Raw genomic sequence first — 20,393 nt, 5'->3', positions numbered from 1 at the left:
TAGTTTCTTTTTCTTTATTTTTTAATTTAGCACAAATAAAGTATATACTATTTTTCTGTAAATCTGTACATTAAAAATAATATGGTTATATAACATTGTAATATGGCTGCTCTAACGGATCTCCCTTTTAAAATTTTTTTATTTATTTATTTGTGAAGTGGGAGAGTGAGAGCCAGCACATGTGAGAGAGAGAGGAAACATGCTGGCCCACCCCCCAAATGCCTGCATTGTCCCCTTGCTGGCCCCCAAATCCTGGAGCCAGAAACTAAATCCAGGTCTCCCATGTGGGTGACAGGAACCCAACGACTTGAGCTATCACCTGCTGCCTCCCAGGATCTGCAGAAAAGGAGAGCTGGAGTCAAGAGCCAGAGTCAGGCACTGTGATAGTGGACCACCAGCATTTTTTTTTTTTTACTTTTTTTTTATTTTTGACAGGCAGAGTGGACAGTGAGAGAGAGACAGAGAGAAAGGTCTTCCTTTTGCCATTGGTTCACCCTCCAATGGCCGCCGCAGTAGCGCGCTGCGGCCGGCGCACCGCGCTGATCCGATGGCAGGAGCCAGGTGCTTCTCCTGGTCTCCCATGGGGTGCAGGGCCCAAGGACTTGGGCCATCCTCCACTGCACTCCCTGGCCACAGCAGAGAGCTGGCCTGGAAGAGGGGCAACCGGGACAGGATCGGTGCCCCGACCGGGACTAGAACCCGGTGTGCCGGCGCCGCAAGGCGGAGGATTAGCCTAGTGAGCCGTGGCGCCGGCCGGACCACCAGCATTTTAACCACGATGCTAAATAGTAACTTTTATACAAACCACGAAGTATATCTTTTTTTTTTTTTTTAAGATTTATTTATTGACCTTAAAGAGCCCCCCCAGGGGGGGTCTTCCATCTTCTTTTTCACTCCCCAAATATCCACAATGGCCAGGGCTGGACCAAGCTGAATCCAGAAGCCCAGTACTTCATCTGGGTCTCCCATGTGGGAATAGGAGCCCAAGCACTTAGCCCATCTTCTGCTGCTCTCCCAAGTGCATTAGCAGGGAGCTGAATCCCAAGTGGAGCAGCCAGGACTCAAACCAGCACCCATATGGGATGCCAGTGCTGTAGGTGGCCCCCAAGTATGCAATTTTCTTTTTTTTTTAAAGATGTATTTATTTATTTGAAAGGCAGAGTTACAGAGAGGTAGAGGCAAGGAGAGAGAGAGAGAGGTCTTCCATCTGCTGGGTTACTCCCCAGGTGGCTGCAACTGCCAGAGCTGTGCAGATCTGTACCCTGGAGCCTGGGCTAAAGACTTGGCCCATCTGCTGCTGCTTTCCCAGGCCATAGCAGGGAGCTGGGTAGAAAATGGAGCAGCCAGGACTCAAACGGCACCCATATGAGATGCCGGTACTGCAGGCAGCAGCTTTACCTGCTACCAGCGCTGGCCCCTACAACTTTCAATATTACCAAGTAATTTGCAAACAAGACAGCCCTACTCTGGAGTTTGCTCAGTCCTAGTTGTGATGGTAGCTCAATAATGAATTGGTCCCTCCTAAAACATAGTGTTTCTCTGTGGCTTGTTCCTGATTCTGGTTTCAGTGTTATTTCAAGTTTTTATCTCTAGAGGAACACCAGTTTCTTTAAAGTCAAGTAGACATGGTGGAACCTAGTGAAAAGAGCTGCTGTTTTAGACTCATATAAATCTGGATGGGAATCTCAGTTCTACCCTGTATGCGTTCTGTGTGTGATCTTTACACAGTTCTCTTACTCACTGCTCAGGACTCCTAGTGCTGTCAGTGTGACTGTTACCACCATTAATATAATCGGTTTACTGCTATGAGCTGTTCTAAGTAGGCTTCAGAAATCTAACCTAGTACTACCAAAATTTATCTATCTTCCCACCCAACGAAAATGATACAACTTAAAGAATCCTAGTCTCTTGTAAGAAGAGAATAGGGGCTGGCGCTGTGGTACAGTAAGTTAATCCTCCGCCTGCGGTGCTGGCATCCCATATGGGTGCCGGTTCTAGTCCTGGCTGCTCCTCTTCTGATCCAGCTCTCTGCTATGGCCTGGGAAAGCAGTGGAAAATAGCCCAAGTGCTTGGGCCCCTGCACCCACGTGGGAGACACAGAAGAAGCTCCTGGCTCCAGCCATTGCGGCCATCTAGGGAGTGAACTAGTGGATGGAAGACCTCTCTCTGTGTCTCTCCCTCTCACTGTCTGTAACTCTACCTCGCAAATAAATAAATAAAATCTTACAAAGAAAAAAAAGAAGAAAATGAATGTATAAAGATTTTAAAGATGATGCGTCTGTTTGCTTTTCTTTTTGTTAACATTACAGAGCCTCTTAACAGCCATAACTAACTCTGAATTGAAGTCCTATAAAGTAACATAAATATTCAGATGAACTCTTATTTTTTTATTTATTGAAAAAAGTAAAAATCCATTCTTAATCATTTTTTTCTTTAGAATTAGAAGATGTTATTAGAAGGCAGTGAGGCTGGCCTTGGTACAAAGTGCACAGATGTGGTTCTGCAGAAAATGTGTCTTTGGCAGATGAGATTCTTCCTGTGAATGTTCTGTTTATTGCTTCCATAAATATTCTATTGTCAAAACATGACTGGCTGTTTATTAACAGCACTGACAGGAAGATTCCTATTAATGGTAGCATTCCTGTTACTGGTAGACCTTGTCACTTTTAACTTTGTAATTTTGAGAGAATTGTACTTGGTAATTACTTAAGATATTTGCAGGTTTATTGATCCCCACCCCTGTTTACCTGGGTGACATTTGAATGGCAGTTCTTCTACTCAGTGATTGATGATTTTGAAACATGATCAAATCTGCATCTTTGGTTACAGGGGAAAACCTGCTACCTATCAGTTCTGAACTTGTTTACCCTTAGCCTACCAGAAAAACAATGCATCGAGTCCTGCTGAGAGCAGTGTACTAAGGAAAGTACCTGGATGCGGTCACTGCCCTTGGAAAATTTACAGTCTAATATGGAGGTGAACCAAATATATGTGCTTAATATGCAAACTGGAGTTTGGAGTCAGAGGGATTTGGATCTAAATAATACTAATTGTTTTTTAGGAAGTAAAAAATTTTTTTTAGTTTGTTTCCTCATCTGAAAAATAAAAATGATACTGCTTTATCTCATGAAATTGTAGAATAAGCTTTTTAGGTAGTACACTTTTTTTTTGACAGGCAGAGTGGACAGTAAGAGAGAGAGACAGAGAGAAAGGTCTTCCTTTGCCGTTGGTTCACCCCCCAATGGCCGCACCGGCCGGCGCACCGCACTGATCCGAAGTCAGGAGCCAGGTGCTTCTCCTGGTTTCTCATGCAGGTGCAGGGCCCAAGCACTTGGGCCATCCTCCACTGCACTCCCGGGCCACAGCAGAGAGCTGGCCTGGAAGAGGGGCAACCGGGACAGAATCCGGCACCCCGACCGGGACTAGAACCCGGTGTGCCGGCACCGCTAGGCAGAGGATTAGCCTGTTGAGCCACGGCGCCGGCCCCACATTCTGTAAACTCTAAATCTTTATGTCTTCTTCCCTAATTTATAATTGGCAGACATTTGCATCATCTGATCCTCAGAACAAACCTATAAAGTAGCTTGGGCATAGGTTTCATCCTCATTTGTTGGAGAGGGTAACTAAGGTTCAAGTGGGTTGGGTATGGTGCTCTGACACATCCAGCTGACTGAAGGGCGTAGTCCAGCAAAGAGCCCAGGTTTCCTGATTCAAGTTCCCATGTGTTTTCCACTCTTTGACACCAATACCTGAGTAAGTAAAATGTAGAATTAGGCTTCTCAGTGCCAGTATACTGAGACAATTTACAAAATTCTATATTCAGATATTAGTGAAAGGAAAAGAGCCAGTGTTTTCATTGTAATATGAATGGAGCCAACAACCAAGAAAGATATAGTAAGAATGTAGGGAATGGCCAAGAGATGCTCAAGCTAGGAGCTACGGTAGTGAGCTATGATAGTGATATGGTAGTGATATGATAGCTACGGTAGTGAGCACGTGTCTATGATAAAGTGAGAGCAGACAGTGTTCACAAACTGAGTAGATACACTTAGAGCCCACCTCATACCATAAATAATTTGAACTTTGTATCGTGGTTATGATTCCTCAACTTGATTCTCACTGAGTGGAACTATTCAGGTGACAATATGACACAGTGAAAGAGCACGATCCTTGAAGTCACACCTCGGCTCAGCTCTCAGCAGCATCAGTCTCAGCTGTGTTACTGTGGGCCAGCAACCTAGCTTCTCTGATCTTCTGCTTCCTTGTCTAGGGAATAGAAATGAGTACTATTTAACAGTATAATTGTGACTATTAGACGCCTTAACACAGAAAAATGCCTTGCACACAGTAGGCACTGTGAAATACTAGTTCCTTGAAGCTGTCTTTCAACATTGGTAATGTGCTCTCTGCTCTATCTTCCTATTTCAATTCTAATCTTAGATTTATACCAACTGAGCCTATCATTTCTTAGAATGGAGTAATTTTCTTTCTTGATAGCCTATTATGGGTCTTTTATAATTATTTTATTATGAAATAACATTGTATCAAAAGAAATTCTCAAGTTACACCCAAGATGTAAAAAGGGGTCATTTTAATTTTCCACTATCAAGACTTTAATAGTAAAGAAGTTCTTGTCTTAATTATAAAATTCATTCTTCCTTTCCATAACTAGAATATGTATAAGATAGAAAAAGTAATTGCACTGGTTAATAATGGATTATCATTCTTAACAAAATGAAAGACATTTCTATAGGAAAACTCTTGAGAAACGATATTTATTCTTCATAAGTAGAAATTGATGCCCTTATAGTTTGGTGTTATTTTGTGGTTTATTACATATTGATAAGACAAATACATTTTCCCATACTCCTTAACTTCTAGCACCTATATCCTCTTAAAAAAACTTGTGAAAATAGATGCTGTGAAATTCATGCTAAAAAACCACACGGTAAGGCTTATTTCCATAGTTAAAAACTAGAATTTTCCGGATCATTTAGGTGTAAAGCATTAGTAACTTTGGATATTCTTTTGCTTTCATTAGAGTGAACACTTCCCCTTTCTTGGCATCACTGACAGTTACAGTCTGAGTGACTTCAGGTGCCGAACAACCTTCTACACAGCCCTCACCCGCCTTCTGATGGTAGACCTAGGTAAGATTAAGAGTTGAAGTTCAATTAATAAGGGAGCAGCATATACATATGTGAATAAAGAGTTAAAATACTAATGGATACAATTATTAATGTATTGGAATTGGCCATCTTTGACAATTTTGTACAGCTTTTTAAGATACTGAGCATTCATTCATTAACAACAGAGTCAAAAGACAATCTTAGTACTTAAGGTGGTATTTCTACTTCAAATACTACTTCATCGATTTTTTAAAGATTTATTTATTTACTTGAAAGGCAGAGTTACAGAGAGGCAGAGAGAGAGAGAGACTGGGATAGAGAGAGATTGGGAGAGACAGAGAGGTCTTCCATCTGCTGGTTCACTCCCCAGATGGCCACAATGGCTGGAGCTGTACTGATCCAAAGCCAGGAGGCAGGATCATCTTTCTTGGGTCGGGTCTCCTACACAGGTACAGGGGCCCAAGCACATGGGCCATCTTCTGCTGCTTTCCCAGGCCACAGCAGAGAGCTGGATCAGAAGAGGAGCAGCTGGAACTCGAACTGGTGCCCATATGGGATGCTACACCACAGTACTAGCCCCTTCATTAATTTTTTTTTTAACCTCAAAATTTACTTTCTGTGTATTCCTTTGCTGATTAATTTTACTGCTACAAATCTAGGAATTATGTTAAATACAGAAAATTTTTTCTCTGATTTCTTTCGTCGTGACATTTAAATTAGATAAATAATGGAAATGATGTGTCTAACAGTTAATAGGAAATTGTAAAATTACATCACATTCACTTCTTTGATGGAATGGCCTGTAGTCATTAAAAATGAAAACCATGAAGTTTTATGTTATACTATTAAGTGAAAAGCCAAGGTGTTTAACTGTACCAATGGTATGATCATGTTTATTGGGGAAAATAAATAATACATTGAGAAAAGTTACATGGAATTATTCAAAAATGGTAAATAATGCAGCCATTATAGAAAACAGTATGGAAGTTCCTCAAAAATTTTTTTTAAATAAAACAGATACACAATCCAGCATTCCCACTGCTGGGTATATATATCCAAAGGAAATGAAATCAGTATGTCAAAGAGATGTCTGCACTTCCATGTTTATTGCATCATTATTCAAGATAGACAAGACATGGAATCAACCTAAGGGGTCCATACACTTAAGGTGATGTTAGTCAAAGGATGCAAAAATGTCAGGTAGGTAGAAGGAATAAGCTCAAAAGATGTTTTGTTTAACATAGTAAAGAAACAATATATTGAATTACTGAAAAATGCTAGGAATGTGGATGGTAAATGTTCTCACCATAAAAATTATAACTATGTAAGGATATATATAAATTAGCAATAATTAGGCATCCCATCGTGCATATATACTTCAAAACATGCTGTACACAATAAACGCATACAAGTTTGTCAATTTTAAAAAATAACCAAGTGCTATTAAAAGATTTTTCTGGGGAAGACTATGGGTAGTTTTTCCCCCTTTCATAAATTACTTTTATAATAGCAAAATTTGCCTTGTTTTTAAATTGTTTTAATTGAAAAGCTGAAGTTAACCAGAAGTGCCCACAGGTGGACAGCCCTTTAGGATGGCACTTAAGTCTCTCTGTAGTGACCATCTTACTCTGGATTCCCATTTCCCTGTCATTTGAAGACTGCAGATGAGATCAATCAGTTATAGACGCGTAAGAGGGTTCAATCAATGACAGCATCATCCTTAGAGAATATAATACTGATGATACTTTTTCTTCCTTTCTCTTGCAATGTATTGATTGATCCATCAACTTAAATATGAATTTTTAAAAACATGATACAAAAGGAAGGAAAATAAATAATTTTATTTTGCACATAAAAGACATTGAACCCTAAAATAAAAAGGTGATTAAATCCCTCTATATTCTACCTCCAGTTACTTTTGTGAATTTCAACACAGTAAATCACCAGAAAGACAAACAGTCAAAAGTTTAGAGAAACGCAACTAGAATGATTAAGGAGGTTAGTGGGATTGATTTCTGAGAAAGATTAAAAGAACCATATAAGTATAACTTGGCTAAGTGACAAACTAGGGCTGGAGGCAAAGAGAACTATCTATAAATATTTGAAGAGTGTAAACCAGACGTGCAAAACCCAGTCATCTCCCTACCTTCGGCAAGGGGGAGATCTGAGTGACAGCTTTTCATAATGCAGGCTAGCCTCTTTTACCTCCTGGCTGCTGCCTTGGAGAGAAAAGGAGAAGCCCCAGACTGTCATTGTCCTTGACAATCATTTGGAGAGCACACCGCAGTAAACTCTGAGAGCAAGACAAAGATGAAGCAGGCTTGCTGGCCTCAAGGAGCTTGCCTTGCTTGTCTTCCCTTTTGTCTGAGGACTGAAGAAGACCTTGAAACCCTTGGCTAGATTTAATTTATTTCCCGGGAAGTCCTTCAACATGCTCTTTTAATGACCCTGTCACACAGTGAAAGAACTGGGAAGACCAAAGTTAGAGAGAGATGTACATAAGAACCAGAACACAGTGCAAAGTCTCTGTTTCACAGTACTATGCATGTATTGCATTGAATATTGATATCCAGGAAGATGTCCAAAAGAACCCCGCGTTGTACACTTTTTTGAAGGTAGACTTTTATTTACTATGTATTGCTTAATGTAAACTGTAGGTATGAGAAACTGAAGTAAACACATATAATTTTTTAAAATATTGTATTTATTATTCATTTGAGAGAGTTACAGGCAGAGAGAGGGAGAGACAAAGAAAAAGGTCTTCTGTCCGCTGGTTCGCTCCCCCAAATGGCCGCATTGCCAGAGCTGGGCCAATCTGAAGCCAGGAGCCATGAGCTTCTAACAGGTCTCCCATGCAGGTGCAGGGCCCCAAGCATTTGGGCCATCATCTACTGCTTTCCCAGGCCATAGCAGAGAGCTGATCAGAAGAGAAGCAGCCGGGACTTGAACCCGTGCCCATATGGGATGCTGGCACTGCAGGCAGAGGCTTAGCCCACTACATCACAGTGTTAGCCCCAACATATATAATTTGAATAACTAACAGGATTAGGTTCCCCAGGATTACATTCCTTTGAAACATCTAACTCAAAACACAGTAAGGTATAAATCAGTATTTTATAGCAAAAATGTTAAATGTCTGTTACATTGCAAGCACTGTTTAGACGCCTTAAGAGAAATGGAAAGAGATGGTCTTTGGTAGCAGTACCTGGATCATCCTAGGTGCTCAAATAAATCAGTTTAATCTAGATTATAAATAAAATTAAAAACCTTAGCAACTACTTGTACATTCATTGAAAAGAAATTTCTTCCTAATTTATCAATGGTTTTCACTTTAATAATTAAATGTCTTTTATAACCATCAAGTGATAATTTGTGGTATAGTCACCGAAGTTGCTTTCCTTTACTAAAAACCAGAGTTAGTTTTCTTCCCAGAAGATTTTGAGCTCCTTCAAGCTGTCAACTTTGTCTGTTTTGTCTTGTTCAGAAACCAAACTCAGTGCCTCTACATTGTTGGTGTTAAGTAAATGCTTGCTCAATGAATGACAGACAAGTGTACAATAAGCAAGATGCCATCATCGTGGCTCCTGGAATCAGTTTTACCTGCCAGGTTCTCGGTAGAAATAGCTTTGATCATTGGCCTCCCCAGGATAAAACAAATCAAGGGACCGTTTACTTTCACTATTAGCTATACTTGGCCGCTCTTGTGCCTGATTAGTCACTTGCTGCTCTCTGTTCAAAGTGTTATCACTTTATGGATGATCATTTGTTGAGTGTTGTTGAACATAGTTTTATTATTTGAAGCCTTGTCTCACAAGCTGTGTTGACTGGCACATTGCCATCAGAATTTCTGTGTACAGGACTTGATAGTTTTCTGTTGTTTGTTTACTGTCATGGAAACAAGGATGAAAAAGATAATGCTGTTGTCAAGAGCAGCGCAGATCCATTTATTAAATAAGAAAAACAGAAAGAATCCTTCTCAAATTAACAAAAAAAGATTGAGGATGAGTCTGTTGTACCATTAGTTTGGGGGATGGGTTGGCTAGAGCTAAAAATAAATAGAAAATATGCCCAACCAGCCTGCTTGGACTCTTGGACTGAAATATAAAGTATATTCTAGTTGAATTCTATGAAATAAATTGAGTGTGTTTTATATAGAGGCCATGCACATTGGCGTGATTAGAAAAGGGGAAAGAATTGGATGTCACATTAATTGATATTTACTTTGAAATGCATTTTGGTTCTGTTCAATAATTTGTACTTTGTATGAATTTAATTAGATGCTGTGTGTCCTAGGTTGGATTTCAGATGAAAAGTGGGGGAGAAGGTTGGCAATAAACAGTCATACCATTTTATCAAATTGCTTTAGCTAAACTAAACAAAGCATTCACTTGTATGAAGAACAGAACTGAAAGCATTCCATCTAATGATAATGTTTCAGAACATGTAAGAGATGTTGGCAGTGTATTTTTTGTACTCTAAGAAGTTATCAAAATGAATGCAAAAAATCCCTTCACAAGAACATACGCATAAAAAAAATGGATGACCGACCATATGTGCATCACGGTAGCCCTTCCAAGAATCACTTATTGCTCCCTAGGTTGTTTTAAAATTAACCTTGTCGATCTAATAAACTAAAGGAAAGAGTAACACCCAAGCCAGTGAAATGGAGAACCTCTAGGGAGCTATTCAGTGTAAAATTCTTGGATAAATAAAATCTTATTTTGTTTAATTTGAATGGAAGTGAATTCAGTTTACCAATATTGAAGAGGGAAAATGTGGAAAAGAGCAATTACAAAGCTTTTGGTTTTGTGGAGAAGTAACAGTTATTAGTTGCAGATTAAGTGTTTATCATGCACAGATTTGGAACTCCTCAATGTCACCAACAGTTTTTCCATGGACATCTCATCATTGTACTTCATATTGAGTGATTCGGACAGGAAGCATATGAACAGGATTTGAGTGGGCAGTGCGTTCCTCAGGTGTTTAAACTCTGTGAAGCAGCTGTGCTTTTAATGGCCAGGAGTGTACACTAATATTAATGTTGTAACAATATGTCTCAATATTAATATATTAATGTTTGCAGGCATTAAAGGAGGGTGCAGTCTGTGAGAACAGTATAGTATCCACATACTGTTGTGGCTTTTATCAGATAATTGGCACCTGAAGATACTGCTAGCTTTAATTTGAGAAACTTTAAATACGTAAATGATTTGAATAAAAAAGAAAGAGAGACAGGCTTTGGCCTAGTGGTTAAAATACCCAGCTCTGGGTTCAGTTCCCAGCTTCTGACTGCAGCTTCCTGCTTGCAGACCCTGGGAGAGAGCAGTTATGGTTCAAGTTATTGGATCCCTTCATACACGGGGGAGAGCTGTACTGAGTTGCTGGCTCCCAGCTCTAGCCCAGCTCACGCTGATGCAGGCATTTGGAGAGTGAAGCAGCAGATGGGACTCTGCATCCCCCTTCCTTCCCTGTTCCCATCTATTTTTTGCCTCTCAAAAAAATAAAATTTTAAAAATTTTGGGCTGGTGCTATGGTGTAGCAGGTAGCCTGCAGTACCGGCACCCCATATGGGCACCGTTTTGAGTACCAGCTGCTCCATTTCTGATCCAGCTCTCTGCTAATCACCTGGGAAAGCAGAAGATGGTCCAAGTCCTTAGGCCCCTACACTCACGTGGGAGACCCAGAAGAGGCTCCTGGCTCCTGGTTTCAGATTGGCCTGACTTCAGCCATGGCGGCCATTTGGGGATTGAACCAGCAGATGGAAGACTTCTCTCTCGCTCTCCCTCTGCCTCTCTGTTACTCTGTCTTTCAAATAAATGAATCTTTAAAAAAAAAGTTAAAGAGTATTCTAGAAATAGCTGCTAAAGATGGAAGTAAAAATACACAAATAAAGGAAACTTTTCCTTATTAACAGTAGCTAACGAGCCGGCGCCGTGGCTCACTAGGCTAATCCTCTGCCTTGCGGCACCGGCACACCGGGTTCTACCCCCGGCCGGGGCGCCGGATTCTGTCCCGGTTGGCCCTCTTCCAGGCCAGCTCTCTGCTGTGGCCAGGGAGTGCAGTGGAGGATGGCCCAAGTGCTTGGGCCCTGCACCCCATGGGAGACCAGGAGAAGCACCTGGCTCCTGCCATCAGATCAGCGCGGTGCGCCGGCCGCAGTGCGCCAACCGCGGCGGCCATTGGAGGGTGAACCAACGGCAAAAGGAAGACCTGTCTCTCTGTCTCCCTCTCTCACTGTCCACTCTGCCTGTCAAAAAAAAAAAAAAAAAAAAAAAAAACAGTAGCTAACAATTGTGTACAAACTTGTAATTTAGTAACGGCAGCCCATGTTAAGTGTTACTGCATTATGTATCTATTAAAAAACAGTTTCAGAGAGAGTAAATGGTTTGCCCAAGATCAGTCACGTGACTAGTAGCTCTCTGACCACGTTATTTTCATTCACTTTTGCTAACTCTTACTTCACCTTTCATCTTCCCAATCAGCTAAGAATTGGAACTTTTTCTCCACTTTTATTTGAACTAGTTGGACTGATTGGTTTGGGGCTTGGAGGCATTGAGAGCAAAAGAGAAAGGATTACTTTCTAAGCTTCTAATAAATAAAACAAATTCATTTGTGATTTGCCTTATATAGGTACAGCTTAATGATCAAGTGGAAATCAAATGTAATTTTAAAAATGTGTTCGTATGTATAATAATTGTCCAAAGTCTACTTCTGGTGATGGATCAAGAGCTATATATCCCAGGAAGATTTAGCAGGTGAAGTGCTTGATCAGAAATAGCTAATGTTCTTGGGGAAGGTGTTGTGGCACAACGGGTTGAGCCACTGCTTGTACACCCTCATGCCATATCAGAGTCCTGTTTGAGTTCCATTGCCTCTATTTCTGATCCAACTTCCTGTTAATGTTTCCAGAGAGTCAGCAGATGATAGCTCAAGTGCTTAGGCTTCTGCTACCCATGTGGGGAAGCGTGAATGAAGTTCCTGGCTCTTGTCTTTCTTGTCTTTGGCCTGGCCCAGCCCCAGCCCCAGCTGTTGCTGGATTTGGGAGGTGAACCAGCAGTTAGAAAATCTCTCTCTCTCTCTCTCTCTCTCTCTCTCTCTCTCTCTTTCTCTCTTTCTTCCTCCCTCCCTCCCCCCTCTCCTTCTGTCTCTGTCACTTTGCCTTCAAAAAGATAATAAATAAAAATCTTTAAGTATTGGAGAATCCAAGATGGCGGAATAGGAAGGGAGCACATTGATATTCTTCAGCAAGACACAGGTTAATAAAAGTGGAGATACTGCAGGGTCAAGGAAGAGTAGGGGAAGAAACAACAGAGGAAACTCTACCGGAACTAGTGATTCACAGCGGACCTGCGTGGAGAGCGTGGGAGCCCAAGTTCGGGACACCAGCAGCAGACTCAACGCACCAGCGCTGGAACGCGAGGTGAGCCGAACCTCCATAGCCCGAGACACCAGCGGGCAAGCGGAAAGAGGAGGCTAGAGGGAACGAGGCTTGAAACTCCGTGGGGAAAAGTTCACCAGGCTAACTAGAAGAGAGAGAGAGGAAAAAAAAAAAAAGTGACCGAAACGGACACGAGTTTCTCTCTCTCCGCTCACCCCTCAAGGGCGAGCAAGACAAAGAGCAGGCGCCATTTTGGACATACGTCATAAGCAGGGCGACCTCAGGTCTGCACCGGCCCTGAGCCTAGCAGAAAAACCTGACTCTGGGGGGAGGGGTGAAATAACTGGAGATTAGCATCTAACTTGGCAACCCAGTGGGAGACTGCAGAATTGGAGCCCACACCGAGGGCAGCAGAGATTCCCTGTGTGGTCCTTGGGAAAGAGCTTCCAATCTCTGGCTCCTGTGGGTATATCATTTGCCTGCTAACTACCTCCAATTACATTCAGCTGTGTGGAATTACTTCCCTTTTGAATCAACAAAAGAAAGAGACATTTACCACACCTAACCTGGGAGTGTCATCTTGACACACCCTCAACCCTGAGGAACCAAACACAGCTCTCAGTCCACACCCATCTCAAGCCTCTAAGGCTCCACTAAAAGCAGACAGTCCACTTAATCTAAAGTCATAGTATAACAAGAAAAAAAAAAAACACCACAGTGAAGAAACCAAATATCTCCAACATGCCATACAACAAACGCAAAAACCGAGGTAACAAGAACAAGGAAGACACTATGACGCCCCCAAATGAAAAAGACACCCCAACTCAAGATTATGAAGATGAGGTGATCGAAGAAATGCAAGAAGCGGATCTCAAAATATTGATAAGAACATTAAGAAGTTCTCAAAAACAAATTCTTGAACTACAGAAATCCTTAAAGGACAAGATAGAAAATCTCTCTCGTGAAAGTGAAATATTAAGGAGGAATCAAAATGAAATGAAACAACTAGTGGAACAAGAAATGGTGATTGTGACGAGAAATCATAATGAAATGAAGAATTCAATAGATCAAATGACAAACACATTAGAGAGCCTTAAAAACAGAATGGGCGAAGCAGAAGAGAGAATATCAGACTTAGAAGACAGAGAACAGGAAAGGAAACAGGCAAACCAAAGAAAAGAAGAAGAAATTAGAAATCTAAAAAATATTGTCGGGAATCTACAGGATACTATTAAAAAATCTAACATTCGGGTTCTAGGAGTTCCTGAAGGCATGGAGAGGGAGAAAGGATTAGAAGGCATTTTCAGTGAGATACTAGCAGAAAATTTCCCAGGTTTGGAGAAGGACAGAGGCATCTTAGTACAGGAAGCTTATAGAACCCCTAATAAACATGACCAAAAGAGATCCTCACCACGACACGTCATAATCAAACTCACCACAGTGAAACATAAAGAAAAGATTCTAAAAGGTGCAAGAGAGAAACGTCAGATTACTCTCAGAGGATCTCCAATTAGACTCACAGCAGACTTCTCATCAGAAACCCTACAAGCTAGAAGGGAATGGCGAGACATAGCCCAGGTACTAAGAGAGAAAAACTGCCAGCCCAGAATATTATATCCTGCAAAGCTCTCATTTGTGAATGAAGGTGAAATTAAGACTTTTCATAGCAAACAGAAACTGAAAGAATATGTTGCCACTCATCCTGCCCTGCAAAAGATGCTTAAAGATGTGTTACACACAGAAACACAGAAACATGGTCACCAATATGAAAGAAGGTAAAGGAAGGAAACCTCACAGCAAAAGATCACAGGAAGCTCAATTTCTCTTTGACATAGAATTAAACTCTGATGCACTGTTAGAGCAATGTGTTAAAGTAATCTATTATGTTCTCTTGATGTCTGTTAAATTCTAATTGTTCAAAAACAGCTGAATTTTTATTAAGAGCTATGGGTTATTTAACTATGTGCTTATTTTCAAAGACTTGAATAATCACCTTGTAACAATGATCAAATTTGGACTATGTTATGTCATGATTTTAAGGAATCTTAGTTCAAGCAGATATTTTGGATTTTGATATTGGTCTATTATGCTATGTTATATGTGCGTACATATTGTATGTCCACATGGGGAAATTTTATTAAGTTTTATTTTAAATGGCTTTTAGATAAGATTGTCCATAAATTTAAGCTGCTAAAATCAATCAAAGATACATTTTAATTTGTGTGACCTGAATCTGTGTATCATATGTTTTAAACTTGTTGGTAGAAAGAAACTAAAAACATTTTAATGGTTGTGCTTAAATTTACTGGTTAAACAAACTACACCATCTTAGATATTTAAGAGGTGTTTTCAAATACATGATTCTTAAAATTTATAGAAGGCATTGGACCTTCTGGTAAATGTTTTCTTAAGTTGTTATCTAATGGTTGAAACGGTTTGCTAAGTATTCATGTAATATTGCTATTTTCAGCAAGTGATCTAGGACTTGCTCCCTCATTTCTCTATTCTAAGCCCAACTTGTTCTTTCATTTCTCTATTCTCTTCAAGGTAGGGAATTAATTCTATTATGAAGGAATCTGTAGGACGCACAATTTAATCTTTAGACCTTATAAGAGATGGCTAACATTTTTCTGTAATAGCATAGCCAAAATAAGAGCTTAAATAATAATCTCATAGCTAGATTCACATCGCCATCAGCAAAGTATACAGTAAGTAGAAAAAAAAAAAAAAACCTCCCTTTCAGACCAAAGGGAAAGAAAGTTTTAAAGTGAGAATATAATTTTCCTCATGGGCATTGTCTACCTTAGAAAAACTACTACAGAACATGCCTGTGACTATAGACTTGTAGTTCAGGCCACCGAAGATTAGAGATGGGACATGGGCACTCCCTTGACTTGCATCCTCTGGTCTGCTTTAACACAAACCAGGAGGAAAAGAAAGCTAGGCATCAGAAGCAATGGGTGGCAGGCCTATTAATGGCTGATCTGTACGGTGATCTGCCCTCAAGGAGACCCAACAGGCCAGTCCACTGCAGTGGCTTTCAATGTGGTAAGTCTGGGCTTCAGCAGAAGTCAGCTTGTGAAGAGCCCTGGCAGCTCTGCCAAGAGTTGGGTCACTGGAAATGGACCTGCCCTGGACTCGAAGGATGCCCAGGTCAGAGCCACAGATCTTATTGGCTCCAAGCTGAAAAGCCCTTCACTCAGCCCAACTTCCAAAGTGACCACTGCAGCTGAGGGGATGGTCAAGTAGGGTCAGCAACATTGCAGGCAGAACTGTAAATTTCTTGTTAGAGATGCCCCCTGCCTTTACCTGGCCAGCTCTCCTCCCAGGCCAGCCAAGTCATGAAAGTCAACAGAGTGCCTTCCCCTAGGAGGTTCACACCTCCCTTAGGATATACCCCATGTGAAGAGATAGATAGGTCTGGGCCTCTTAACTTACAAGGCCTAAAGCCCACCAGATTATTATCAAGCCCCTTCTATCAGGTTCTATTTGCCTCTCAATCAGAAAACTTAATTGTAGCTTAGACAACACCTTTCTTAGCTCCTCTAATAATGACTCTGTCCTTTGTTCTAGACCCTGTCTAGTACACTTGGGCCTCATTCCTTTGTAATCATAACCTCTACTCTACCACCAATGGCTCTACTCCCAACCTATGTGTACTGATGGTCCTCTTCCCCACTTAATGCTGTATAATTGTTCAGACCTGGTAAATGCCACTCTTAGGATCATTGGTTACTATCCTCACCCTGTCTTTTATGACCTTGTCTAAATATGATCAGAGTCGGGGAACTTGGAAGGCTTCCATAGCCTTGGCAACTCATGACGACAGCCTAGGGTGGTTACTGGTGCCATAAACTAGAGTGTCAATTTGTTGGGTCAACAACAGGAGCCACTGTGCGCTTGCTCCTGATGTGGGATCTCTGTCCTTAATGTACTGTACATTTTGATTTAATGCTATAACTAGTACTCAAACAGTATGTTTCACTTTGTGTTTCTATGTGGTGCAAACTGTTGAAATCTTAACTTAATATATACTAAATTGATCTTCTTTATATAAAGAGAATTGAAAATTAATTTTAATGTGAATGGAAGGGGAGAGGGAGCGGGAGAGGGGAGGGTTGCGGGTGGGAGGGAAATTATGGGAAGGGGAAGCCATTGTAATCCATAAGCTGTATACTGGAAATTTATATTCATTAAATAAAAGTTAAAAAAAAAAAATCTTTAAGTATTTTTAAAGGAAAAAGAAATAGCTAATGTTTATTAGACAAGCACATCAGTATTTCACCTGTGTCCCTGACTTGGCAGGGACTACCTGGAAAATAGACGTTGGGGGAGGAGGAGAGTGGGCAGTAAGGGGTAAAGAAACAGCTGGAAATACTTAGAATCTATAATGAGATAATTAAGACTAATTAGCTGGCCCTGTAGGCAGAAAGCAGCCCATTAAGACCAGAATCAGTTTTAATAACTTACCTGGTTTTTGAGGATAGAGAGTCCAGGCACCCCAGGGAGTGAGATGCTCTAGGGATCAACTTTTAGAGATTTCCTAGAAAAGGAGTAGTAGTCATCTGCACCGGGCAGTGTGTTTTTCTTTGGGGAACTGAAACAAAACATTCTTGTTCCCTTGGGAAAGGAACTAAGGGGAGCCTCAGTGTTCTCATCTATTAAATGGAGATATTTACCCTGAAGAGCTGTCATGTGTATTAAGTAAGATAAAGATCTATGAAAAGGCCGAAAGCAACTCCTATCACAAAGCAAGTGTTTACCAAATACTAAGAAGCACATTTATTGCACTGACTGCCACTTGGACCTCAAAATGAGGCAGGTTCAGGGCTCTTAATGCATTTACTCTGCCCTCGGGCCTTGGGCTAATGTCTTTTAAAGCAAAAGCTGGTGATACTTCCCAACATATACCAAACTCTCTTGCCCTGCCTGAAGCCACAGCCATTTCAAAGCTAGAACGCCTAGCTTTTAGAGGAAAACTGAAGTGAAAACCAAATTCCAGGGACCAACTGAGCACATTTCTCAAGTCGTGCTCTGATAGAACTTTTGAAGCGTTATCCTGATGAAGTCCCAGGAAACAGGAGATGATGTATGCCTCTACCTGCAAAAGGCACTGACTCTTCCAACATCAGCTATGATTACTTGGTTTTGAATGGGTGCTTTTTAAAAAAAAAAATTTATTCATTTATTTGAAGATCAAAGAGAGAGAGATTGTCCATCTGCTGGTTCATACCCCAGATGGCAGCAACGTCTGGAACTAGGCCAGGCCAAAGCCAGGAGCTTCTTTCATCTTCCACTATTTTTCTCAGGCCATTAGCAGGGAACTGTCTCAGAAGTGGAGTAGCTGGAACGCAAACCAGAGCCTATATGCGATGCCAGCATTGCAGGCAGCAGCTTTACCCACTATGCCACAATGCTGGCCCGGAAGCTTTTTGTTACCCACTGTTTCTATGTCTCCTTGATGGTCTCTCCTCTTAATTTTCCTTAGTTTAGATCAGAGCTTCATAACAGCAGACCTGACCTTTACTGACTGTATTAGTTTCCTATTACTGCTGTTACAAATTACCACAATTTAGTGGCTTAAATGACACAGATGTATTATTTTTACGATTCCAGAGGTCAAGATGTCCAAAATTGATCTTAGTGAGCTGAAATCAAGGTGTCAGCAGGCCTGTGTTCCTTCCTGAATGTTGTACAGAACAGCTTGTTCTCTACACATGTAGCTTCTGAAGGCCACCTGATTTCCTTCACTCCTGCCCCCTTTCTCCAGCAACATCAGGCCCAGAGCCTCTCATACTGCCATCTTCATGGCTCTCCCACTTCTGCTTTTCTGGACCCTTGTGTTTACATTGGACCCAGCAGAGATAATCCAGAGTAATTTCTAGATTAAAGTCAGTTGATTAGAAACTTTTAAGTCCCTTTTAATCATGTAACCTAATATATCCATGGGTCCTAAGGGATGAGTCCTATGGCTGGGAAAATGTCTTTTTTTTTGTCCACCATACCAACTTCTCACATGATACTTATTGTGCAATAAATCCTCAGTAACTGTTGGCTCCCATCATTTATAGACACCGTAATTATTTCTGCTACTTGCTTCTGCTTTGCTTCCTCAGCTTCCCAGTAACCCACAGCTGTTTACATTCAGTTTTGAGGAAATGAGAAGTTTCATTGCTTTGTATTTAAAAGTGGGGAGGAAGAGCAGATCCAGATTTCTGGGTTTATTTTTCTTTCTGAAATTCACCCTTGCAGGAAGCATTTAGACTAGAGGTTAAGACACCCACCTTCCACATACGAGTACGTGGGTCTGATTCTTGGCTCCAGCTCCTGACTGTAGCTTCCCATCAATGTAGAACCCAAGAGGCAATGGTGATGGCTCAAATAATTGGGCTCCTGCCCCCCATACAGAAGGCCCGGGTAGATTTTGCAGTTTCTGGCTTCCGCCCCAGCCCAGGTATGGCTGCTATGAGCATTTTGGGAGTGAACCAGCGGATGGGATGCTCCTATACTCTATGTCCCCCAACCCCGCCACCTCTTACTCCTTCCTTCACCGTTTCTTGCCCTCTCAAGTGTACAATTCAGTGGTATTTAGTATGTGAGCGTACTTTAAAATTTTTTTTGAGAATTGAGTTAAAATATAAGTTTTTTTGGTACAAAGAAAATCATGAAATCCATGCGTAGTTTTTCATGATACACCTTCTCCATGAACTTTTGAAGACCCCTCACATGCATGAATTTCATTTTTCTAAAAGCTTTATTTATTTATTTTGAAAGAGTTAAAGAGGGAGAAAGGGCGAGCAGGAGAGATCTTCCATCCACTGATTTACTCCCCAGGTGGCCACAATGGTCAGTGCTGGCCCAGACTGAATCCAAGAGCCAGGAGCTTCAACCAGGCCTTCAACCAGGCCTCCACAGGTGGGAGGGACGTAAATGCTTGGGCCATCTGCTGCTGCTTTCCCAGGCCATTAGCAGGGATCTGGATGGGAAGTAGAGATGTCCACGTTGCAGGCAGTGGGCTTTACCCACTACACCATAATGCCGACCCCTCAGATTTTTTTGTATCAAACTTTTTAATCTCATTTCCCATGAACTTTTTGAAGTGGTCTTGTACTTAGAATATTTACAGTTGCACCATTATCTAATTCCAGAACATTTGGTCACCCAAGAAGAAACCCTGTTTTTAGCAATCACTTCTCGTCCCCACCACCCTTCCCCTGGCAACCACTAATCTGCTCTGAGTCTCTACGGCTTTGCCTATTCTAGAAATTTAATATAAAAGGAACCACACAATATGTGGCCTTTGTATCTGGCTTCTTTCCTTTAGCATAATGTTCTTGAGGCTTACTATGTGCTAGCATATATCAATACTTTTTTATGGCTGAATAATATTCCATTGTATGGATGTGCCACATTTTATTTATCCTTGAATCAGCTGATGAACATTTAGATTATTTCTGCCTTTTGCTTATTATGAAAGAATGCTGCTGTGAATATTTGTATACAAGTTTTTATGTGGACATTTGCTTCAGTTTTCCTGGGTGTATACCTTCAAGTGAAATTGCTGAGTCAAAGGGCAACTCTAACTCTTCTAGTGAATACCAAACTCTTTTCCACAGTGTCTGCATCAGATTATATCGGCTGCGCCATTTTACATTGCACCACGCAATTCAAGGTTTTAAACTGTGTAATAAATAAAATGTAGAAATAAAATGTCTGATAGCAAACATAAAGAGTTACTATTCTGACATGATTTCTCTGAACAAAAAAATTGCTTGGAACTTAGAAAATTGTTACTGTTGAATCATAGCCTTAGAAATCCAGTACAGGTGATTAGTTTTTGGCTTTTAACATAAAAGTCAAAGAATTTATCATTTCTCTCTGTGCAT

General features: G+C 41.0%; 1 protein-coding gene across 5 annotated transcripts in view; it reads left to right on the top strand.

Moving 5' to 3' along the window:
- Positions 1 to 20,393, top strand: part of RANBP17 (RAN binding protein 17) — a 364,714-nt gene that overhangs the window by 258,091 nt on the left and 86,230 nt on the right. For all 5 annotated transcript variants that reach the window (XM_062188701.1, XM_062188698.1, XM_062188700.1 and 2 more), the window contains 2 exons: positions 4,885 to 4,948; positions 5,042 to 5,150. In XM_062188701.1, the coding sequence (XP_062044685.1) occupies positions 4,885 to 4,948; positions 5,042 to 5,150 (173 nt within the window). The remainder of the gene's footprint in view (positions 1 to 4,884; positions 4,949 to 5,041; positions 5,151 to 20,393) is intronic.

This window comes from Lepus europaeus, chromosome 4 (genome assembly GCF_033115175.1).
Source record: "Lepus europaeus isolate LE1 chromosome 4, mLepTim1.pri, whole genome shotgun sequence".
Classification (NCBI taxonomy): Eukaryota; Metazoa; Chordata; class Mammalia; order Lagomorpha; family Leporidae; genus Lepus; species Lepus europaeus.
The sequence above is the reverse complement of the archived record's forward strand: the minus strand, read 5'-3'. Positions and strand labels throughout refer to the sequence as shown.